The sequence below is a fragment of the Sander vitreus genome, chromosome 4 (genome assembly GCF_031162955.1).
Source record: "Sander vitreus isolate 19-12246 chromosome 4, sanVit1, whole genome shotgun sequence".
Classification (NCBI taxonomy): Eukaryota; Metazoa; Chordata; class Actinopteri; order Perciformes; family Percidae; genus Sander; species Sander vitreus.
In genome coordinates this window covers 2,597,944-2,623,239 of record NC_135858.1, presented here as the reverse complement: position 1 = coordinate 2,623,239, position 25,296 = coordinate 2,597,944, and the positions used below count along the sequence as shown (strand labels likewise).

Genomic DNA, 25,296 nt, shown 5'->3' with positions numbered 1-25,296 from the left:
GACTTCAGATACAGTATTAGGGGGACCACTAAGGCCTATATAAAAGAGACTTCAGATACAGTATTAGGGGACCACTAAGGCCTATATAAAAGAGACTTCAGATACAGTATTAGGGGACCACTAAGGTCTATATAAGAGAGACTTCAGATACAGTATTAGGGGACCACTAAGGCCTATATAACAGAGACTTCAGATACAGTATTAGGGGACCACTAAGGCCTATATAACAGAGACTTCAGATACAGTATTAGGGGACCACTAAGGTCTATATAAAAGAGACTTCAGATACAGTATTAGGGGACCACTAAGGCCTATATAAAAGAGACTTCAGATACAGTATTAGGGGACCACTAAGGTCTATATAAAAGAGACTTCAGATACAGTATTAGGGGACCACTAAGGTCTATATAAAAGAGACTTCAGATACAGTATTAGGGGACCACTAAGGCCTATATAAAAGAGACTTCAGATACAGTATTAGGGGAACACTAAGGTCTATATAAAAGCATCCAAAAAGCAGCATGTCATGGGACCTTTAATTCTGTTGATGCAAGTTCATCAGTCCAAACCAATTCTACATTCCATTTATCTCTAATTTTCGGAAATAAAAATCTGTTTCAAAGTAACGGATAGCAGTACTTTTCACTCGTTGTTCCTCAAATTAGTGTGCAATAAATCGTATGTTTTTATACTTCCAGTATGAAAATGGCACGGAGATGTGCAAAAGTCTTCGGAGCGAATAAAATGTAAGCCTTTCTTTCCTATCCACCCTCAGACAGAGAACGTGAGCTGGAAGGAAATTTGAGGCTCACAAGTTAGAGAAGGGGAAGACAAACCAACAACCAAAACATGAGATATTGATTTTTGTCCGTTTTTTCTTTTTTTTCTTTTTTGTTTAATTTCACAGCCAGTGGTGAGCTGTACAGATTTGCCAGACAGCTTGGTGCATGTTGAGGGCAATGGGAGGAGATAAATTGAGTTGCTGTGTGGGAAAATGTCCAAACTTTTAGACTTTTTTTGCCACAGGACGGAGCAAAAGTACCGCTCCGCCTGCTCTTCAAACAGGCACAAACAGGTAAGATGGATGAGTGTTTCAAGTCACTTAAAAACGCAGAAAACAAGAAATATGGCGTGCGAGTCTGTCTGAAGCTCATGCGATGCTTTAATTCCAATGACTGAAAAGCAGATGCCAAGCAGAGTTACCGAGTGTCTCTTCTTGGCTGCGTCCAGGCTCGGCTCCCTGCCGGCATTTCGGCTGTTCCGCAGTATTAGTCCAGACTCCCTGGCCTTCTGTGTTTTCACTGGCGGGGCTGGGGGAGCCATTTTGGGAAGCGCTGAAATCTTAGAGCCAAACGACTGACTCTCTGTAGATCCTCTACCAGACTGATAGCTATCATCAGGATGTTCTGTTTTAGTGATACCCTCCAGATCTGTGGCGAATGCCGGATGGAAGGCGGCGGGGTCAGTCCAGGCGAGGTCTGAGGATCCCTCTGGAGAGCCGACCGACCAGCGATATTCTCTTCTGATGACCCGTGTGGGCTCGTCCTGTCCTGTCCTGTCCCTTTCATCCTTACACGCTATGCTCTTTGACCGCTCTGGCTTGAGAGGAACAATCCTGGAGATTTCCGACTGGTAGCTGCTGCCTGACAATCTCAGAAGAGCTGTCCTCTGACCTCTGTCTCCCATGAAACCCTCAATATCCTCTCCCCCAGAACTACTGATCTTCCTCTCATGCGTCCGGACCTGTCGCAGTTTTACCTCAGCTAGCTCTTTGTTGTCAATAAGGCCCTTCCCTCGCACCTTCATCACACACTCCCCTTTCCCACCTGCTAACGAACTGTCATGTTCTATCTTTCTGGGTCCGTTTACCGGGCCTACATCGATATCATCTGGCCCAAACTGGCTCACTTTTCTCTCTACCTGCTCCGTTACTTCAGTGGAGACCTCCCTGCTTTCTCCTTTTGATACATCCTCTTGTTGGTGGTCTTTATAGACCCTGACAGACTGATCCTTTCCTGATGCCTGATCATCTTTCGTCTCCACCGGGGATGATTCATTTCCTGCTTTAGAGGTTTTTTCTGGACTGTTGTCCGAGTCCTCATTTTCGTCTTCAGTAGAATCACTGCTTTCTTTCCTGTAGATGAGCTCGGCAGGCATTCCCAGGTTTAAGCTCTTGGGTCTCCTCTTTTTCCTTGGTTTAGAAGCTTTGCGTTCCTTTATCTGACATGAGCCCGGGGCCACATTATTTTCTGCCTCAGGGTCTGAGGCTTGAGAAGGTTTACTTTGAGATTTGTCTTGAAACAAGTCTGCATTCTCAGATAACTGAATCAGAAAGCGACTTTTGTTAGTCGGCTGTGGCTCAGAGCATTCGTCTGCCTCTCTGGATGATATTGTTGATGGAAATTCATCAATATGGCTTTTCATTTCTTTTCTGCCATACCCCGTTACCTCTTTATGTATCATCCTGGTAACATCTATCTCTTTTTCCAGCTCCTTTTTCTCCCATGAGGAATCAGATGTGAGAGATTTGTTCTTTTCTTCTGCCTTCCAGTCATGGTCCTGTTGATAAGTTTCTTGTTTTTCAATCAATACCCACTCCTCAGAGCCCTACATGTTGGTATAGATTAAACACAGTTAGACATGCCAAGCACAGCTGCTGAAAATAATGACATCTACACAATCATTTGAATCACACAAAGGGGAACACAATGTACGACTTATACATAGTAGAGTTTTGGTAAACATGAATTTACATGTAAAGGATTCATTGTACAATAAGTGGTGGTATTGGTTTTTATATTAGTTTTAATATATAGACATATGAATGATAATGATGCATGGTAAGCAGTGCATTTCACCAAACCACAAATGCTAGAGTGAGAGATGTGCAACCTCAGGTGAAGTCACCACAGTCTTCTGGAAGAAACCCTCAACAGACTGGCTGTTAACAGAGTCCTTTCCCACTGCTCGGCCCACCAACTGGCCAAGGCGAGGCAGAGGAGAGAGTTTAAAAGAGAAGGAAGAACAGACGTTAGAGCTCAGACTCGAAATGAGGGAGTACGTTAGTAAGACGCACAATAAACCATTTCATGCAAAAGCAAGAAAATGAGGAAGGCAGAAAGAATCAGTCCTAACAGGACATATCTGAGTTTCTGTAGAAACCTTTTTTAATGAACTTGCAATCCCGTGGCAGCCACCAAATCCACATAACCAAATCAGAAGACATTTGCAATGCAAATGTTTTTTTTTTCTGTAACTACATCAAAGAGTTGAGATCGACTGAATCTTAGAACACAGAGACTTTCCCAGCCTTCGACTGTCAGTCAAACAGAGTACTAACACCCAAACCCCCCCCACTACATGGAATGAGACACACGGCAGATTACATTTTCTGCCGCAGACAACATTTGACATTCTACGGGCATAATCTGATCGTCCCAGACCGCAGATGACAGATTGCCTGTAGACAATTTAGGCACCGGCAAAAACAGAACTATCCTACCTGAAGACTACAATCTCAGTGCACAGATCTTTAAAAAATGTAATTACAAAAATGTAATTAAAGCTCGAGAGCTTTCGCGATCTGGCATAAAAGGAAACTGTGTCACTGTTAGGCAATCAGGGAAAACGAAAAAAAAATATAGATAATTATTTCTGAAGTGCCTCACATATGTTGTCAAAAACATCTTGACACTAATCTCATCAAGATGCTTCCTTCTGTGCTACTTGTCAGTCATCTTCAAGTACCTCTGAGATATTCTCAGAATTATTCCGGTACACCAGAGAGGCAGAACACATTTCTTAAAATAAACTGCAGATTTTTCCAGTTTGTTCCTGTGAGCTGTAGTGTCTTTGCAGAATTTAAATAGCCATAACTACCTTCACTAATCATACCGGTACAGCACATCTTCAGGCCTGAATTAGTCAAATGAAAAGAGCATACAAAAAACTTGTGCAAAACAAGTGTCTCCCTGTGACAAAAACATGGCCTGTTGTGCCTTGAATCAAGCAGCAAAAAGAGCAATTCAACATGACAGTGGCCAGACGGGAATATCAATGCCCTTTAATGGAATGTCAAGCATCAGAGCTCACTGGATTTGAGATATTAACCATAGTGGACTAATAAGAGCCCACATAACCCCCCCGCCCCCCTAGCCTAAGCCACTACTCACAGCCTTCTTCTCTGGTGTGCCAGCTGGGGAGGTGGATGACAGTTTCTCGCGGTACGACAGCTTGCTGTTCGGCTCCTTCAGGGTTCTCTTCAGCTCGTTGATGCTGGCCTGGTGCTTCAGCAAGACATCCTTCGACTTATCCAGAAACTGGAGAACGTGTGGAAGAAGAAGAACAAGACGGAAAGAGAAGCGGGCGTGCATTAGCAGGACGTCAAGATTCTTTTCAACTGGAGGACTCACATCAACACATCGGATATGCATGACTGAACGGGATGTGAGATAACACTGCATATACACAGGAGAAGATGTGTTGTGAATTGCTTACACTTATGTTAACGACAGATTTGCTGGTGTTTTACTACTCCGTGCTGCATGGAGATCAATGACATTTAAGATGCTACTGAAGCTCACAGGAAACACAAACAATTATAGTTACAACTGAATTAGTTTTTAAGACAATCAAGGCACTCACTGCAAAGTCAATGAATGAAGAAATGAATGTGTCACATCATACCCTTGGATAATTAAACAGTCAGTGGTGGAAAGTTACTTACATTAAACCATACAGTTTTTGGTTACACTAATCATTCCTCATGTTCATACTGGCAAATTCCATGTGGGACAAAATCCACAGACTTCCTCCTAAAGATTTTTTTTAAGGGCTTTCCTTTATGTAGAACAGCCGAAGAGAGACACTATCCTACCTGAAGACTACAATCTAGACAAGAGACAGGAAACAGGGGAAAGAGGGGGGATGACATGCAGCAAAGGGCCTCGCGTCGGATTCGAACACGGGCCGCTGGCAAGAACTGAGCCTACATGGGGCGTGCGCTCTACAAGGTTAGCCATAGGCCACCCCACACAGACTTCCTTCTGTGTATAAATGTAGTGTAGTGATGAGTAGTGATGAGAGTCTTTTAGTTGGAGCAGAATGTCACATTTTAGATGGTCTATGAGTTGTTTGCATTACATTTTGAGACATACAGTAAACCTTCCAAATTTCTCAGGTGGTTTTCATTTAAATGACAAGGCCAGAGGAGGTCAGAATATCAAATATTTTCACAAGAAATAAAAACCCAAAAAATTAATCCAAATGTGTTTGTGATCCCTCAGATCTATCTTGTGACCCAGTGGAGGGGGCCCAGTCCCAGGTTGGGAACCACTACACCATATAACTGTACCCAAAGTGGTTTCAAACTAGCCAAGCTTTACCAGCTAGAACAGTAAATTGCGACTTAAGCATTGATGCATTACAATATAATAATGTAAAGTGTCTTAAAGCTCCATTGTGTAATTTTTTGAGTTGATTCTTAGCAAAAACCCCTTTGTTCTTTCACAAATATGTGCTCATTGATGTGTAATTACTTCCACCAACTAATGAAAGTATTCTCGTACGCGTAGAATCTGCCATTCAGAATACATCCGACAGCCATGTAGCGCCTCCATCTTTAAAATACATTAGCCAAAGAGGGACATACCGCCGCCTTTCGCGCTTTTACACTCAGTGGCGTCGGGGCAAATGCCAGGGAGGGGGAGAAGATAACGAAGTCGCCAAAGAAGTTAAAGAGAATTAAAAGAACAACGCGACAGGCAAAGCAACAAGACCAAAGTTAATATTGGAGTGTCTTTTCCAAGATGGAAAGAGCTCATAAGGAGCAAGGATTTGTTTTACGGACAAAGTCGTACTTCTGGGAATAATACGGCCACCGTAGGAGTTATAACGTGCTTGGAATGGGAGGGGCTAGAAAGTAATATTCAGTTGGTTGTCATATACAATTTCACCGCTAGATGGGAGAAATTCTTACACAATGTAGCTTTAACTTTACGGTTGGGTTAAATGCAGTCTTTTCACAATACGAGAGTTCTTATTTATTTTTAGGCATAAAATATGCATTCTTGACTTTTATGATATTTCTATATTAACTATTTTCATAATCTTTTTAACAGGCAGCCGTATTAGTAAAGCCGTATTTACAAAAAACTGAGAAGATGCAATAAAAATGTCTAAATTCATTTCTCCATTACCTTGGTTGGCCCCAATTCTAGTCTGTGTAGCATATACTATGATGCATTTTGATGTTCAGTTGCATTGTACAACTATAAATGGTACTAAGAGGCTGCATGAATGCTAATAAAGTCGATGAAAGAACCCACCGAAAGCCCACAGATCCACACTAAACAGCATCTCTCAGTCACAGGGGCTATTTTTCTGCAGAACAAGTACTTTTCAAGTACATGTAGCTAATAATTCTTCTGTACTTTTACTTAAGTAGGATTTTGAATGACATACTTTCTCTCCTTTCATTGATAACAGAGAGCTTTTTCGCTGGAGACTTTCAAAGCTACATTCTGAAAGTATTCTGTGCTCACAGCAGCCAGATGTTGCAAAACTCAATCTGTAAAAAAAACTCCAAAGACTAAAGCTGTGGAGGAACAGCGGCACACACGACAAAAAGCACAAGGGCTGAAGACAGGAACCTGTACCTCCTGTTTGTGCCGAGGAGTGGCCTCCTGGTCCAACTGAGAAGGATGAGTTGGGGCAGGAGGTGGAGCGAGCACAAGAGGGGTCAGAGGTGAAGAGTGCAGGGTCAGAGAGTGCAGGAACAAGGTCAGATGCAGACACAGGATGGTAGAAGGTAAGTCAGTCAGAGGACAGGCAGGCAGACAGACAGGCAGACAGACAGGAGGGCTAGATTTGTCCACTTGTTATCGTGCCAAGACAAATTTGGAAATGCATCCAAGTAGACATTTTGGAATAGATAAATATCAAATATACCATTAACATAAAAGTGGAGGTTTTTGTAGCTATCAAAACTGCTCTTACCAATTGTGAAATCAAGACAGAAATATGTATGTTATAGTTTTTGATATAATTTCCTATATCAGTTCAAACTGGTTTCGTTGGTCGTATTGCCAAAATTCTATGCTTAAGTTTCAATGTGTCCTCGCTGTACCAATCACTGTCAGAATGTTTGCTGGGATGCTTAACTATGACAAATAAACCCAGATACCACCTTAGCACCTTTACTTGCTCATATGGCAGAGGTGGGAGTAAGTCACAAGCAAGTCTCAAGTCTTACCCTGTAGTCACATTAGCTACAAAAGACAGCGACACACACTCGCTTGATGGGCATTCCTGGGCGTGCCAAGCCTACCCCCGGTTACTTGGCAAAAGTAAACTCTAAGTAAATTCTCTAGCAATTCTGGTGCTACCTTCAAGCATGTCCCTCTGTTTACTTTGTGGATAGACCCATAGATATACGTATGAATGTACAAATCTAAGGTTAGATTGTACAGGACCGGGAACGTGGACATCACTAAAATAAGTTTTTCCTCCATTTTCTCACAGCTTTGCGGAACTAAAGTTTGATCGATTTGTTTCTGTGAACGTTTGACACGGTGACGCTTCTGTATCGATAGTAGCATGCTATTGCCTAGTATCTGCAAGAGGACTTACAAGTCACTTCAGAGGTATTGTCAAGTCACAAGAACGATGTTTTTTGGATTTTAGAGTATTTATTTCTCGATAGGTGTAACAAAATATATGAGATAAAATGCCAAACATATCAGATATATATAGAAATACGATGTCCTGAAGCGTTTCCGCCATCTTGAATGATTTTCTTCGACTCGCTGCCTTCACTCCGATTGGCAGTCGTTTTGTCGCATCGCTCAGCATTTGCATAAAATGGACTTCTTGTCTATTTTGGCCCCGCCTTGCTCGTGGTAACAGCAAGCTCGTCGCTTGTCGCTGGCAAACGGCCACTCCCATTGAAAACGAATGGCAGCCTGCCGCTTTTTCGCTGTCTCTTGTAGCTAATGTGACTGAGGGGTTAACCTTCAAGTCGCAAGCAAGTCTCAAGTCACTGTGGTGAGAATCAAGCAAGTCCAGTCGAGTCCCTGCTATAAGTCAAGCAAGTCACAAGTCAAGTCACACAAAAAATTGCCGTCAACGTTAGCTAAAAGACACATTCTAGTAACGTTACCTTTGTTTGTGCTGCTTGAAATGACGGATAAAGTTGGATTTTGAGGTTGTCGTGTCGGTAATTTTGGAGTTGCAGTACTTGCACACAGCTGTTCTTTTTTTTCAACGTGCATCAACTACAAACCCCTCCTACGTTTGCCTCTGCTGGTCTGCCGCGCTCTGGAAGGTTGCCTAGCAACATGGCAGGGTGGCGCGTATAGCATGAAGAGGTTCCAAAAACAAAACGTAACTTCTCAATACCTTGAAAAAAAGAATACGGGCTATTACACTAATAAAAAGTCAAGTCCTTTTTAAGTCATCTGTCTCAAGTCAAAGTCAAGTGGAGTCATGTATCAACTGCCGACTAGAGTCAAGTCGTGCGACTCGAGTCCCCCACCTCTGTCATATGGTGCAATGCAGCATAGTTTTTTATATGACGGAGAGTGTCGACTGCCACAGTTGGACAGTGGATCACAGGCAGAATGAGAAACAATTAGACAGATATACTTAACGACGGATGAATAAAGACAGAAGGTATACAGACAGACAGAGACCAAATCACCAGAAACCAAATACCTCCTGTTTACTGTCAACTGGTGACCCAGCCTCCTCCTTATCGCCAGCAAGAGTTAAAAAAAAAAAAAGAAATAGCATGTTAGCAAGAGAGCGGGCTAGGCTTGAGTTTGCATTTCTCAGCAAAATGAGAAATGGTTAAAAACTGTAAAGCTGTCAGTGGGATTTATGAGCAGTGAAGTGTAAGCATATAAGCCTGCGTGAATAGGAGTGAAAGGAGAAGAGTTGGTAAATGTTAAATCCACCAAAAGCCACCACAGCGTTATGCCCCAGCTGGTGGATAAACCTAAATTGGCCTGAGAAGCTTGTGCTGCACCTAATTACATCAGCACCCCTGCAGTCCATTCCATGTCCCTGCACAAAGGCCGGAATTGTCGTCAAGGAGATTAAAGCTCTATACATTTTGGACCATCCGTAATTTTTAACATGAAGAAATCTACTTCAGCACAATGGAAATGTTTGTCAGGAAATCTTTACTACCATGATTTCTTTCTTTCTGCTTGGTGTGACATCGCCGTCGTATTCTTGCTCCGTATCCTCGCTCCGCTCTTGGTCCTTGACTTCCTCGTCCTGCTCTAAACTGGGCTCCAGCTCGGTCTCCTGCTCGTCTACAGACGGGCTGTGGAGGCGACGCTGTTCACTGACGCTGCGATGGGTTAGGCCATCATGGTTCTCACACGTGGCTGAAATCGGCCGTGAGAACTCTGCTACAAGAGATGAAGTATTACATGAGACAAGTCAGAGTTGAACTGATATGGGGTTTTAAAGCAGTATTTGAACATTTTGGGAAATATGCTAAGGCCGCTTTCACACCTCTAGTTTGGTTAATTTATTCTCCAGTTAATCTTTGATATCAGATCCACAAATTAAGGTTATAAACTTAATAGTTTTGAAGCAGGACCTTCGTTTTTTTGGATTGCATTACATGTGCAAAGTCTACAAAGCTCCAGCTGTTCAATGTCTCAGATACATATGTATTACAGGTGTGAATCTCCACTGATCTCCCGATTCGATTACGATTATCATGTCAGCGATTTGATATCTCGATGCATCACGATGCATCAAATACATTTTTACTATTAAATCCATATAGGATATTTAATTCATAGCTTTTGAAGCTTCAAAAAGAAAACATTCTGCAGTGCTCTAATACTAAATACACTGGATACATAAAACTACAGCACTGAGCACACGGCACTTCCTGAATGTGCAAAACATAACAGAATATGTAAACAGAAAGGTTGTTAGGCATGCATTCAATTGTAAATAATCGATTATGGCCCGGCCGATTATCGATGCAGCATCGTCCACGTCCACGATTCGATGCATCGATTATTTGATTAATTTCAACACCTCTCATATTTATTCATCTTCTGCTGCTATGTAAAGAAGTATCAGATCGGACTTGTATCGGCAGATACCTAAAATGAAAGGACTGATCAGGAAGAGGGCCAAAAAATAATACCAGACTTTCTTAATAACTACTATCATAAAATGCACCAGAGTTAAAGTTTAAACCAAACCAAGCAGGTAGGTGTGAATGTACCACTATTCACTTTCATGCCGAGCCTAGCTTGGCTCTGTCCAAAGAAAAAATGAAAAAAACCACAGGGTTATGTGCAGGACAATTCCTCGGCCTGGAGCTGTAACTTCCAGACCCCCCACCACCAACTGTTAACTTATTATTTTTACACTTTGAGTTTTGTATGGACTAAACAAATTACATATAACATGTACATTAGTCAGCTTTACAGTTGCTGGTAGGTGGGTGTTTTTCCTTCAGACTTAGCCAGGCTAAATGTTTTAGATAGCTGTCTTTTGGCTGCCACTACATCTCTGCAAGAAAGCAAAAAGGCACATTCCCAGAAATGTTTAACTATTCCTTTAAAAGACGGTCTCAAAAAACTGCAACTTGAATACAAGTTCAAAAAGACACTCTTCAGACCCTCCAAAACGGATCTATTGTGGACCTCACCTCCGTCCAAGCTCCTGGACAGCAGGTACCGCTTGCTGGTGGAACGCTCAAAGTGTGGAGCAGGTCGGTCTATGAGAGCGCTGGCCTGTCTGGTTTGAGCCTGTGTCCTTCCACTGTATCGAAACTTTGAACCCATCACCAAGAAGCCCTTGGGAGGAGGCTCTGGAGACACCAGCCTGTGAAAACAAAAGCGTTAATAGTGCACCATGTAACAAAAAAACACAGCGTGAGTGTTGTTGCACCTGATGAAGCTGTAAACATGGAAATGTTTTATTTGCCTTGATAGGCTTTAAATTGAAACTTTCAACTATCAGGCCAGATTTATTCTTACCTGAAGAAGGTGTGATGCTCAATGCAGACCTTCCACAGCCTCTTGGCAGCTCTGTGGTTAGGAAGCTTGAAACCAATTGTACTTTCAAACTGCTCATACTGGAGGGGAGAGAGGAAAGGGAGACAGAGATAAATGTGAAGAAAGGAGTCGGGTGTGTTTACTCTGTTTAGCTGAAGGACACCAACACTTCTCTGTGGACTAAAGTTAAGGGCAACCTAATACATTCATACAGTAAAATATTCACACATCTCATACTTGCATGAACACTCAACCCAATCAATAAAAGCAGTCTTTACTTTGTGCCTGCATGGATACTACTACTACTACTACATAAGCAACTACATTTAGAATATGGATTTTGCCGACTGGACTGAAAGGAGCAGATCAAGGCAGAGGAAGGATAACATGGGATGTTTCAGACACTGGGAGAAATTGGGAGGGAACTATTTAATGGCTCTATATTTACACTCTTTATCCCTCTATTCTGGCTGTGGCTGCAGCTGCAGCATCTCTGTTAAAGGGGCCCTTTATTTGGCTCGATCACAGGCTCACTGTGTGGCTCTATCACTTGACTGGGTCTGGCCCAGACAGCCTGTCGAGCTGAGGCTCAGCATGGAGGATAAGCTGCAGCGCTGCACAGCACAATGAGGATGTAATAAATATAGACCCTGGCTGTGCAGAAGAGCAATACTGGAGGTCTAAAGCAGAGGATTTGACAGCCCTCTGCTCCTCATAACTGACCACACATTCATTAGCTACAAAAACACTGGATCCTACATTCTTCATGATGCAACTCAATAGAATCTGGAAGAAAAATCCATGCCTACCTGGCTAACACTCACTCCACACCCACAGCAGACTTTCTGTTAGAAATGTGAGCCCAGATAACGCAGATGACATCACTACATGACATCATTAGGGTTATTTTCTCTGAGTTCACAAATCTCTTCCAAAGCCAGAGACAACATTACACAGCTGGTTTTTTTTTTGTTGAGTAGCACTACCCATGACTAGTGAACAAACTTTAAAATTGATGTAGTTCCCCTTTATTATTATTATTATTATTCTTAACCATACCTCTCCAGGCCGTATCTTGATGTAGAAGTTGCTCCTCTTATAGGAGATCTTAAGGATCTTTGGCCAGGCAAAGCGGTTGATCCTCAGCCTATCACGGTAAATCAGCAGTCCGTTGGCACAGACACCCAACATTATGTCAATCCCTTCAGAATCCTAAAGCGAAAGAGGCAGACATTATTAAACAGAAACACTGTGTGCATCCTGAAACCCAGTTTCATGCAAATTAAAACAACGTTGAAAACAGCCAACCTTAGCATGATGGAGGTCCACCCCGTACATGGAAAGTTTCTTTGCATTCTCCAAGAAGTTAATTTCAGCCTCTGCTGGAGTCATCCCCCTTTGGGCAGAATAACAATAATATCTGTAACCAACATCAACAGGCCTTCTTAAATAATAAATCTATAATCTTGCACAGTGGGAGCAGAATTATCTTGGTAATATTCTTGATAGCTTCAATTCTAAATTCCTCCTATCCATCCCCCCAAGCATTATGTTTGGGCATATGTCAAAAACAATGCCAAATCAGAGTGGTGAAGACCCTGTAATTAAGAAAGTGTTCCCGCACAGGCAATACTGTGTACATGTCAATGACAGGCATTTATAAGCCATACGCATGATGGAGTGTTTCGACACAACAGAAAACTCATCAGCTGATCGTTCCCAGAGGTTCGTGAATAGATTAAAATCTGATTTAAACGACATTGTGTCCAGTACTTGTAGTTTCGATGGAGCTCCATCACCCTCTCCTCCAGCTCGCGAGTCTGATTTGGGGCGAAGCGGAAATCGCTGATGTAGTCGGAGCCGTGGTCGTCCTGGTCGTAGTCGCCCAGCTCTGCTTGAACGGTGTAGGAGCCCAGGAGGGCGTGAGTAACGAACGAGCATGGCAGTCGACCTGACAGCATGTCATCCCTCAGCTGCAGACACAGGTAGTATCTGTCAGATGAGACAAAAGGGGAGGAGAGGAGGATGTTGGCAAACAAGCCTGAACCAAGGCAAGCTCCAACAGGTATTCAGCAGAGTTAATCCATGGCAGTTAGTAGCATTCCAGGTCTAATCCTTGAAAAGCAGAGAGGAATTTGGGTTGCTTTGACACCGTGGCACATACACCATGTAAATTGTTACAATACTTTTATGTAAACACTTGTTTAGGATAATAAAAAGGCAAATCATCTGCAGAACTGACATTTGTGAGGAATTTCCCCTCTCATTAACTCTGAAGAGCATCTGACAGCACAGCCAGAGGAGTTACAACTACATATTCTAAAAGTGTGTGTGGTAAAGACGTACTCTACCTGGTAATATCCTCAGTTAGCTGGGAGGGGTCTGGAGGGTAGAACTTGACAGAGAAGGCAAAGTGCCATGGAGCATCTGAGGAGAAATTACAATGACAGCTGGAGGGTTTACTGGAGGGTCTGTCTATCTATGTAGACTATGTCTGTCCAAAGAGAATTGTACAACATTGTAATTACAAGCCAATGAAGGAATTGTATAAAACCGATAAACAAAAACTGTTGCATCAGTTCATATGCCAACATATCCAATTTTACGACTATACTGTCACTGAATTAAAAAAATGTATCATCTTGTCTACTTGGAAAGAGACACTCACTGCGCATCTGCTTCTTAATCTCCTTGGAGGGGTCCAACCAGTTCTGAAAGACAGAAGGCAGAATTCACCAAGGGCAGACTGAAAACATGGCTAACGCAAACCCCGGTGTCACATTTAGCTCTAATTGCTGTCAATGTTCCTAAAGAAAGGCTTTCCATATGGTTAAATAAAGAATATGAGCCCTCCCCTGCTGAGCCGTTCAAACGTGCAGAGAGGAGATTTTATTCAAGCATCTGTTTCTTTTTTGTGTTGCAAATTCACTGGCAGCCAGTTACCTATCTGATCTCATCTGATCGTGCAGGGGACCGCTACCCCTATAGTGGCCCCATTTCTGATTTGGACGAGCATCTTGTCAGTGGTGCAGTGAGCACACGTACTCACTTGTAACAGAAGCTGTAGTCTCGCATTGCCAGACCTATCTCCCCAGAAGCTGTAAATCATGCTGTTTAGAGGCATAGCAGCACTCAGAAAGCAATAATGAGAGTAATGAAATATCTCCCTCAAGTACTCTTACACTGCTAAAATAGTTTTTAACAGTTTGGCTTTTCAACATCTCAGTAAATCTTTCTATTTCTTCTATTTTACTAGGTTCACTAACTATTTATATTTGCGCGTGGTGGTCGCGACACTATTTGCAGTCTTCTCCTGAACAGAAGTGGCGCTAATGAGCAAAGGCTACCGACTTCACTATTTCTACGGACTAGAAGAAGAAGAAAAAGGTAAACAACGGCAGAACTGGCAGCAGCATTGACGTCAATGCTTCGATTTGATTCGATGACCTACTTCGTCGGATCAAGCCTTTCATTCACCATAAAAGAACTCATCTTAACCTAGTAAGTTTACAAGAGAGACTTGCAGTCATCTGAGAGTCCTGGCCTCTGGTTGTGCGCAAACTCGTCATTGCTTCCTGTTTCCGCTTTGTAGCGCGCCGCTGAAAAAAATACTCAAAATCCTGACGCGCCAGCTCGGCTGCGGCGACTGTAAAACGGCCTATGATGCTCCATGGACTCTCCCATTGCATAGCCATACTCTTACTACCTCTGCCAAGGAGGTTATGTTTTTGGTTTGTTTTGTCAATCAGATGGCAGGATTATGGAGAAACTACCGGCCTGATATTCCTGAAACTAGGTGGAACTTGGTGCATTTGCTTATTGGCAATAAACATAAAGTACAGCTGTGGCTAATAGGAATGTCATTCGTTTAGCAGGTAATTAGTCATTAATCAAAGTTATGGATGCTAACATTTTTGCTACTCTTGTAGATGCTAAGATATTTCCCTAAATAAGTGACCATTTTGTACTGCTAATCGGTGCACCGATCCGATATTAAGATCGGATATCGGCCCCGATATTGACAAAATAGTTTTGTTTTTGTTTGTTTTTCTCCGTCGCAGCACATCCTACGTCATTTGTCAGCAGCACGTGTGTCGCATGCTGGAAGAGTTGAGTTAACCGTTAAGCAACGTGAAGCGAGCCAAAGAGTCGGCTGTGTGGAGATATTTCACGCTTGCCCCGCCAACTAGTTCATCGGCTGTTTGCAATGTCTGCAAAGTAAATGTTTCGAGGGGTGGTGATAGGCCTAGTACAATACTACCAATTTAATCAAGCACATCCAAAAAAAATGTTTGGTAACTGTTTGATTAGCCTACTATTGTATGTTTGTATGAATGCACAATTGTTTTTTTTAGTTAGGAAAGTAATGTTTAGTTAGGAAAGTCTGGTGCCTTTAGTCTCTTCCACATGGTGGAAGGAAGGTATAAGGTGGAAGGTATACAGTTTATTATTAATTCAACAACAGTATCGGATCGGTATCGGGTATTAACAGATACTCAAAGCCCAGGTATTGGTATCGGGACTGAAAAAGTCGACTCGGTGCATCCCTAGCTAATGGCGCTAAAAGGGAAATCACAAGAGTCATTAGGATTAGCACCATGGTATCAAATCGTCTGGTAATCCATCTCATAGTTCTGAGACATTTGTCACTAAAAAACAATGAAATGTCAGCCTACTGGTGGCACAAGTTGAAAAGTCAGGGGATCATCCAGGGGAGCACGAATGTCTGTATAAAATCCCATGGAAATCCATCCAATCGTTTAGTTTTAGTCTGAACCAAATTGGTGGACAGACCAACATTACAATCCAGTGCTGCTGCTAGCCCGGCTAAAACGTAATTAAAATAAATCAGTAAAAAATATTCTTTTAAAAAGTACAAGCAGAAACCTTTCTACTTACTTACAAACACACGCAGTAACACGGGTTAATCTAATTTGTTACTTTAATCCTTGCACTTACACACACTAACATAATAGGTGTATAGGTCTGTGCTGCAGAGAGCTGACAGTGATCTTCACTAACCTGAATACCTCACAGAAACTGCTTATTAATGCTGACAGTCTTTTTGGCACCTGGTATCACATCATTCAGAGTGGAATTAGGAGCATGAGAGGTTGATGCAGCACAGCACAATCCTGTGGCCATGTTTGGCAAACTGCAAGCATCTGGTAATTTGAACTGTGCATTCATGTACACACAGTCACCTACACAGGCACAAATACACATACTCCTTTAGTGTTTAATCAGGCTGCTAAAGACTTTAATGAGCCGCAGGCATTTTTTCTTCCCCTTGAATCTATCTTATATGGGCCGAGGCCAAAGAGCACTCAATTAGTGAGACGCTATCTGCTGCTTTGCTTTTTTCTGCAGGAAACAGGAAGAACTTTTAATCGACTCTTCAAGGCTTCGTTCTTGCTTTTGCAACATTAGTTTGTAAATCTATCACACAGAATAAATGTTCTCCCGAAAAGTGAAGATTAAATTATCATTTCCCCAGCTGAGACAGAGAACGGGCAACTGAAATGACATTCTCCGGCTTGTTTGGTCTTCCAATCAGCGATGACCCCAGACTGTAGGCTCAAGCTTTGCTCTGGTAAGTCTTTGACAAGCCTGTCATATTAATCTAAGCCGTAGCCTTTTGTCCACTTCGAGGGAGGAAAATATTTGACTTTCAAGCCTGTTTACCTCTCTAACACCCCAGTTAACCTGTCTGTATTGGCAGAGATCATGCTCAATCCAAAGCCAAGGCCTTCAGACACGCATCAAGTCCCAACATGTGAGCTGAAGTATGCACAAGCTGATAATGGTGACAGAGAAAATGCTCCAGATGTTAAAAGGGACTAAGTCCTGTCATCTTTCCTATCTTCAAAAGGGAGGTTCCTCTGTAGCCTATTGTACAATCACATACCCACCCTCAGGGAGGCTCACATCAATCCAAACCCAAAACCCACATGTGAAAGCTGTAATGCGGGCCGACAGCTAGGACCCATCAGTTCACTGTCATTGACTTGATTATATGATAATGAGCCTGGTCTGTGCACCCAAACAAGTCAACGAAGATCAGAGGGAAACATATTCAGACCTCCTAATGAAAAAGTCGAAATGATTTGTGATCCGATTGGAGTTTAATGTATGTACACATTTATCAAAAACAGAGATAATTAAATCTCAGGGGACAGAACCAAAGAATCCCAGTATTTCTAACAAGTTTGTTGTAAGGTAAACCAACTCAACACTTTTGCCATGAGCGAGGTAAGGCCGTTTTATGGTTCTGCGGAGGCTCCACACAGAGCTTTCTCCGTAGCCTACGTAAGTGGCCTGAGGTCAAGCCGAGCCGGCATGTGTGCGCGTGTGGGGGGACTGTGTCAGAGCGAGGGAGAAGTGAGAGAGTGACGGCGATTAGCTACGGAGCGAGTATTGGAGTCATAGTGAGAGAAACAAAGTGTCTCCCCTGTGCTTTCTGACCACGGTGGGAAATCCGTAGCAGGAAAAGTTAACCCTCTCCTTGATTTCATGTTGTTTATGGAGAAGGAGAACCAAGCCACGACTGACCCACGTGCGTCTCTGCGAAGTGTAGTTAAATTCTTCGAGAGGTGCACGTCAGGCTACGGCGTAGGGTCCGGCGTAGACGCAGAGGGGTCTGATGCCATCGATTCTACGCAACGGCCTTTAGGCTGACTAACATAAAGTGAGACTTTGTAACTTTTGAAAGAAGAAATCACACAATCTAATTCCAAATGAAAAATTCCAAATCAGTAAAACTCACGCTTGCTGAATTCAATACACACTATGGGTGTTGCTGCTACAGCCTTACTTGGTCTTGTATGATCAGTAGCTCATGTTGGCACTGGCTAAGGTTAGCAAACTTTAGATTGCCGTTTTTAACTGACATTACTGATTTAGTTTGCTTTCGTTATGACCCTTCTCTACTTTTAGAGCTATCTTTTTAATAGATAACTATTGTTACTATAGACTATGTCTTAGCATTTACCATTATCACAGTGGCCGCTGTTGCCTATAGCTATAGGTTTAAGGTAAGCTAGTAATCTGACCAAATGTTTGCTTCCGACAATGGAGGTTTAACTCAGATTATTTCTGCCTCCAGAGCAGCTCTGCCTCTGAGAAATATTTGTATGACTAAATTCCATAAACATGCCTCGCAAAGAGCATGAGTCATGTTTTCATCTTTTCTCCAACTGCACACATTTTTCAATTGTTTCCATTTTCCATTCATCTTTTCTGAATGATAAATAGTGCGCCCCTGAGAGAGCCGACCAGCCAACAAATGAGAGGAATACAGATTGTTCTTTGAGCAACGTGTTTATACACTGAAACGTCCCACGAGGTTACTGTGGCACACAATTTACTGACCTTCTGGGTGTCTGTGTCGGCAAAGGTCAGACCAAAGTAGTCCTTCTCCAACAAGTTGAGGTGCTCACACACCATGTCCATCAGGGTCTGTCCTTTGGAGTGTTTCTGCAAAAACAAACGTGGCCAAAAGGTCAACAACAATGCAGAAAGAAAAAAGATTCTCTACTAAATTTATGAAATGCCATATGTGCACATGTCTGTCTCTACTGCTGGTATACAGTAGCTCAGTTTTATTAGGCAAAGTTGGGGTCACCAATATCAGAGCCCATTAGACAGCTGTGCTTGTCAACTTTGCTTTCCTGTTCTCAATTTCAGCACAAAATAAAGCACTCAGCTATGTGGTACTGTGTCACAGTCGGTGTGAATCAAAGACTTGACAGTGAAAATGGTCTGAGAATTGCTGGGGAAGATGTGTCTTTGTACTGTAGGCAAAGATTTACACTGCTATTGACATAGTTCAAGGTGAGCATTTCAGGAACATTTCCATTCACATTAAAGTGACTAGTACATGTTTTGTGCATTCAACACAAGCGTTTCATTGTGAATTTTGAACATTTAACATCACAATGTACAAATAAACATTTTTGCTCACAGTGCTGAAGGAGCCCTGGACTAAATTTGGCAGAAATCAGTTTATCCTTCCTATCCTGCATCCTTTTGGGACCAGGGATGTCTGAAACAAATTGTGTCCTAATCCATCTGGTAGATGTCGAGATATTTTACTGGATAAGTGAAACCCACCTATCGACATTGGCGTATATTTCTAGATAAGTATGTGGTGCCCGTTACATTCCATTGATAACAATAGCGCTTTAGAGAGTTTACATCCCATTCACTTGTAAAAACATTACTGTTGTCATAGTGGCTCAGTAGTAAGCACGGATGCCTCCCAACTAGAAGTTCAAAGCCTCGTAGCCAGATTCTTAATGGTCTTACCTCTATAAAGGTTTGATATTTACAAAAATGAATAACACTAATCTTATATTAATTCATTTAATTCCCTAGTAGGGAGAACTGATTGGTTTGTAATTTAATTAAGTGAAAGTCATTTACTGCACTGCCAGCCAAATGTGCTTGTTTCAAGCAAGATAATAATGTCGGAGAAAACAAAAAAGTGAACACATCACTTTAATTTGATAGGGCACATGAAATATTGACTCAACATCATCAATTCATGCATGTTCTTCTACACCACTGTTAACTATAGAACAAGGAACATGTGTTTTAATGTTTAGGACTAACATTGAACCACACATACATTAGTATTATACTCTCACACACACACATATGGTGCCTCCTCCCCTGGAGCCTACTCTGTGAGGTGACAGGGAGATGGAGCAAGCAGTTGCCAGGGAAACAGATGCAGTATTATCCCTCTGTGTTTGTTTCTTAAAAGGCTTAAACTTGAAAAAGTGTTTCACCTTTGCATCATCATGGGTGAAATGATGGTGGAGCGTGGAAGTGTGTACGAGCTCTCATCACGTCAGTCAGTAGGTCCCTAATGGCAGCATTGTTAATTTAAAGCAAGAGTATGAAATCAGCAACAGCTAGCAAAAATTAAATAAACAAATCAGTATGTGGAGCCTCCATAATCCATGACTGAGGTGATCCGGTCTATTCGCTCTCTGTTCTGGAGCAGTTCAACATCCAACTGTATAATAACGATGGCACCTGAATGGACACCCAAGAGAATCTTGGCAGTGTAAAATGACAACTAAACACTCAATTCCACACAAAATAGCCCTGGTCGAAACATCGGCGCAGCCAGGCTTGACCGTGCAAAGTCAGGCGGATTACACCCTATTGAGCAGGGGGAGTAACTGGCTTAGAGAAATGGGTATGGGCGTGGTGCCCCCTCTCCCGCCCGAGGACCACGGGGAGGCTCTGCCGTGCATCCATTACAGGAGACTTAATTATCACATGAATGTGGCACGTCCTCCAGCTCTCCCAAAGTGTGGCCTGCCTTCTCGCAACACTGTTATTACCACTTCCTGGAGGCACAAGGGAGTGTTGGCTATGGAAGGCATGACGTTCCACCCCAGCAATTAAGGACAGGAAGTTAGAGCAAGCCTGCCAATGACCTGGAGGTCTGAGGCTCTCCCTGAACTAGAATTTTTTTTAAACATGGGCTGACAAGAGGCTGCTTTGTACATCCTTCTCTGGCAATGACTGGCAGTGCTGCGAGGGGTGCGCATATTTATGGAAGAGCACTTAAGACACAAAAGCTTTCATAACCATAATGCTAACTATTGTTGTTGTGTGGAAAAGGCCCAAAAGGTATTTCTGAATGTTGTTACAGTGCTGAGAGAGTGGTTGGTGCAAGCGTAGCATTGCTAATATTCTTACCTCACACACTCGCACATAAAAGGCGCTTCCCCCCCCCAAACTCTACAACACATACACACAAAATGGCATGCACAAGTATCCTAAGGGGTGGCTTCTAATGACATTGCTCTTCTATTTTCTACTTTGCTGCACCTGGTTTGCAACCATGTAATAACTATAGATTTCTAAAAAGGCACCCTGTTAGTGTCCTGTGCTGAAGGCTTTTATAGGACAAAAGGGACATCCTGTGACCTTCAGTATCTAATGATGATTTTGGTGCAATCACAATTTTTTTGATACCTTAGTCTGGGGAATATAAACCGTTTTTTATTTAAAAAATTAAACAGTATACCAAACCACTTAACGGTTCAGAATCACAATCACATCTGTGGCTCAGTGGTAGAGCGGTCACCTGCCAATCGTAAGGTTGGTGGTTTGATCCCTGGCCCTGCAGTCCCATGTCGAAGTGTCCTTGGGCAAGCCACTGAACTTACTATGTAAACTAAGCGCTAAGCGTAAACTAAGCGCTTTGAGTAGTTGTTAAGACTAGAAAAGCGCCTTATAAATACAGTCCATTCATATTTACTCCACTAATTTTAATACTGGTCAAGATTGAACTATGGAGCTTAACTTTTAAAACTATTTAGACTAGAAGTCCTTAGAAAAAGTGCTCAGAAAAAAACTGAAAGTTAAACATCTACAATTCCATGACAAGTGGGCAACCCCATCTGATGAGGAAGACTGTGTCTGTATCCAGAACAGATACTACAGTAAATTGGCCTTGTGGTGAGAGTGTTTTTATGATTTCCTGACTTAGATCTGGGACTATCTGATCAAATAATAATAATGCTTTCTTGCTTTATTTTTAGGTTGGAGGACATGTAACTTTCAACACTGCCATTTTTTGTACTTGATGCTAAAAACACATTTCCAGTGGTCCTCAGAAAGTAGGGTAGTGCTTTATTACAGTTAATTATACTCAATACTGATACCCATCCCTACCCATGAACATTACATCGTACATTTCTGTTCATGCTGCATCAGACAGTCTTGCTGAGGAGATGCAGAGCCAAGGTACTGGGCTGTGACACAGGCTGTCTGCTACCAATTGGCCTGATTTAGCTCTGTCACCTCGAGTACAGAGGCAGCGGTGCCAGACAGATGCATCATGTCTTGGATTTGGTTGTCTAGATAGACGCTCAGTGAGTGGAATCGAAAGTTGAGCCCAGAAGGAAAGATAGACCTATTCTGCTAGAAGTGTGTGCTGCTGCTAGTAATAAAGGCTCCAAAATCTCTGGCTTCTTTCCCTACATTTATCTAAAGCAATGGACTTACATCTATCTATTTACTACTTCCTTATGCATGCCTTCAGTTTCCTTTCCAAGCAAGCGGGGAATGTCCTTTTTCCACACTGCTGGAATAATAACAACACATATATATATTAGGACTGTCAAAATAACGCGTTAATTTCGATTAATCAATCTGAGAAAAAATAACGCAGATTAATCCATTCCATATTGACGTTTGACCCGGAGCCGTTCTAGCCACCATTCGACTGTAGAATGAAGACGAGAATGTGCTGTCTTGGTTTTTCTTGTTTTTGTTTACTTTCTTAAAAAGTATCGGTGCAGGCACCGTTAATTATGTATGCGATTAATTTCGATTAATTAATCACAGAGTATGTAATTAATTAGATTACATGTTTTAATCGATTGACAGCCCTAATATATAATTTCATGCTGAACTATTGCTACTGCTCTCAGCATGACACCCTCCCTTTTATTCTCTTTGCCTGTTTTATCTGCTCGGTGCAGAACGGCCCACAGAGGACAATAACTACAAAGGAAAAAAATATTTTGCTTTTCAAGGGTTCAAAGCATGTTAAGGCTAATTCTAAAAAAACATGTTACCACAAATTGTTTTCCACCGTGCATACCTCAATTTCTCCTTCGAACTCGGCGGAGTCCAGCAGGGTCATTTTGAACGGGGCGGTTTTAAGTCGTTTGGAGCCTTTCTGTGGCGATTTGAGGTTCTTGTTTGGGGACGTCTTCTCTGACATGTCGTCTGTTTCTGTGTGTTCATCCAGATGCTTGGAGTTCTGTTTCTGTTCCTTAACATATATGTATAAAAAAGGTAAGTCAAATGACACAGTTATACATTGCATCTGTCTGATACCTGAAAGGATATAGACTAATACTAGGTACCAATAATTTACACCTAGTAACTGCCACGTGCGCCCAACGTTAGCTTGTACAGTTTAGACTGAAGAGTAAAAGAGTAATATGGAATATGGTCAACATATCTGGCCTGAAACTTAATAAAATGCTGTTCAGTAATAATCTAACAGAATATTTTAAATTACATTGAACAAAATAATATAATACTTCAAAATGTTATGCTAATGTCAAGCTAAATGGCTAACGTTCGTGACATATTAAACTGCATGGATACCATTAGATAACTCTGAAATTGAACCATATTTCTCCAAGTATTCATATATAAATAAAACAAAGTCAAATTTATATTTATGCAAAGGATTGTTAGTTATGTTTAATGTATTGTATTGTAGGTTCTGCAACTCCAAATAGCATTCGGGGATGGGAAGAAAACGTGCTCTGGTTTAATGGCATTTCTTTAAACCAATCAGAATCGTTATGGGCGGCGCTAAAGTCATTCGAGAGAAAACTCAGATTGGACAGATAGTCTAGCTAGCTGTCTGGATTTACCCTGCAGAGATCTGAGGAGCAGTTAACCATAGTCCTCACAAATCCACCGGAGTTTAAATTCCAACACAAAGAAAGCGGAAGGAAACAGAAAATACATGCATCCGGTGGAATCTTCTGCTGCACGGGAGCAATCCCGGAAGTGGAACGTCAAGGATATAGACTAGGGCCATGCTGACCTGTTTGGCCATCTTGCTGTCCGAGGCCGAGTCCTGCATGCCTGCTGCTGCCCCCTGCTGTCTGGGAGGACTACTATCTTGCTCTCTTCAACTCCGACTCAGGGCCTGCCTCTGTCTCTTCAGCAAAGTAACACCAACCTGAGAAAAGACAATAAGACAACAAATATTTTCAAATAGTGTCTCAACTGAGTAGACTCTTTCCTAAATGCAATGTCAGAAGCTGCATGCATGCTTTCTTTCATCAAAAGAGCTGAAATGTCTCCACAGCTGGAGACTGTGAAAAATTCCAAACATGATGGCCTTACCCCCAAAATAATAACGGCACTGGCACCAGGATTACACCTTCATTACAAATTCTGGAGCTGTAGCTTCTTGAGAAAACACAATTTCCACATACAGACAAAATTCACCTTGCCGTCAAGGACATTTACTTTAATTATAAAATATCTCACTGAGCCAGATAATCATCATCTATTCAAGCAAGACAAGCTCCAGCACTAAGATCTAGATTAGAATGGTACTCTTGGCTATTAGCAGTGCATTCCTTCAGACACACAGGTGTTAAACCAAAAAACTGATAGAAGTACTATCATCCACGAGTGTGTATGAATACTTGTAATACTCCAGTTTGTATCACTCCATGGTGCAATGGAGTATACAACATTCTATAAAATGAATATTAGGTACAGTACAGTAATATGAAGGCTCACGTCACAGTATTGTCTTTGATTTGTCTACCAAAAAACATATTCAGGGAATAACACTAAACAACACAAATATGCAAAGTGTAATGTTACAGTATAATATAGAGCAGGTACTTTGTCTGAGTTAGGGACTGTTCGTTATTTAATTAAGGGGCCACCGGAGGAGTTTTGTGGCCTCTAAGCTAAAAAGACTTGACCCTCCCCTCGTCAGTAATCATTTTTCTATGACCCTCCCGTTGCGTGCAAGTTTGCACTTAACAAAGAAGTACAGATGCCATTAGATTTTTTATAGCCATGACGTACGTGACTAAACCTCTGCATTCTCATCTTACACATCCCACTCCTCTGTTATGTTGCGGTGGCCATTTCAGTAGATTTACTCACTAACATTGTTGTGGAAACACAATAAGCATGGAAACTAAATGCACACTTCCTGGATTACTGCATTACTTCAAATACTAAGTTACTCCTCTAGTAAACTAGTATTCACATGAAATAAAACAATAAAACATTGAGACCATTCAGCAAAGGACACTGGGAAATAACAAATTCAACACTGGTTGCTATGGACTCGTCACTAGGCTTCCTCAGTCATTGTATATTTTAGCACATAGGTAAAGGTGCCGAAGCTGAACATTATATTCCAAAACACATATGTTTTTTTACATATGTTAAAGCAGATTTTAAATTACACTGTAACAATTTAACAATTCGCCCTTATGAAATCCCATCGCGACACGGCTGTCTTGGAACGCAACAGACGGTGGCGGAATGCCCCGACACTTAAATTCAACTAAAATAACAGTAACAGTGAACAATCAGTGTTGGACCTCCAGTCTGTTGAGATGCCTCTCCAAAACACAGAAACGAAGCACAGCCACACCATAAAACGTTAAGACACGTTGAGAAAAAAGATAAGTATTTTGTCGTAATCCAATGACACGAAAAAAAAGTAATCCAC

The 25,296-nt window shown here is 41.9% G+C and overlaps 1 protein-coding gene across 3 annotated transcripts in view; it reads right to left on the bottom strand.

Annotated features, from left to right (window-relative positions):
* The window catches only part of LOC144516443 (band 4.1-like protein 1), an 86,158-nt gene that overhangs the window by 16,445 nt on the left and 44,417 nt on the right, over positions 1-25,296 (bottom strand). The window contains exons 2-15 of one of the 3 annotated variants that reach the window (XM_078247711.1): positions 23,632-23,769; positions 22,666-22,839; positions 18,405-18,509; positions 13,702-13,744; positions 13,385-13,460; positions 12,807-13,025; positions 12,342-12,429; positions 12,093-12,245; positions 11,016-11,113; positions 10,685-10,860; positions 9,190-9,416; positions 4,173-4,319; positions 2,893-2,979; positions 2,449-2,607 (exon numbers count right to left, since the gene is read on the bottom strand). In XM_078247711.1, coding sequence (XP_078103837.1) covers positions 2,449-2,607; positions 2,893-2,979; positions 4,173-4,319; positions 9,190-9,416; positions 10,685-10,860; positions 11,016-11,113; positions 12,093-12,245; positions 12,342-12,429; positions 12,807-13,025; positions 13,385-13,460; positions 13,702-13,744; positions 18,405-18,509; positions 22,666-22,839; positions 23,632-23,670 — 1,791 coding nt within the window. In that variant the 5' untranslated portion in view covers positions 23,671-23,769. The remainder of the gene's footprint in view (positions 1-2,448; positions 2,608-2,892; positions 2,980-4,172; positions 4,320-9,189; positions 9,417-10,684; positions 10,861-11,015; positions 11,114-12,092; positions 12,246-12,341; positions 12,430-12,806; positions 13,026-13,384; positions 13,461-13,701; positions 13,745-18,404; positions 18,510-22,665; positions 22,840-23,631; positions 23,770-25,296) is intronic. The other 2 variants (XM_078247712.1, XM_078247714.1) reach the window with 2 other exon arrangements.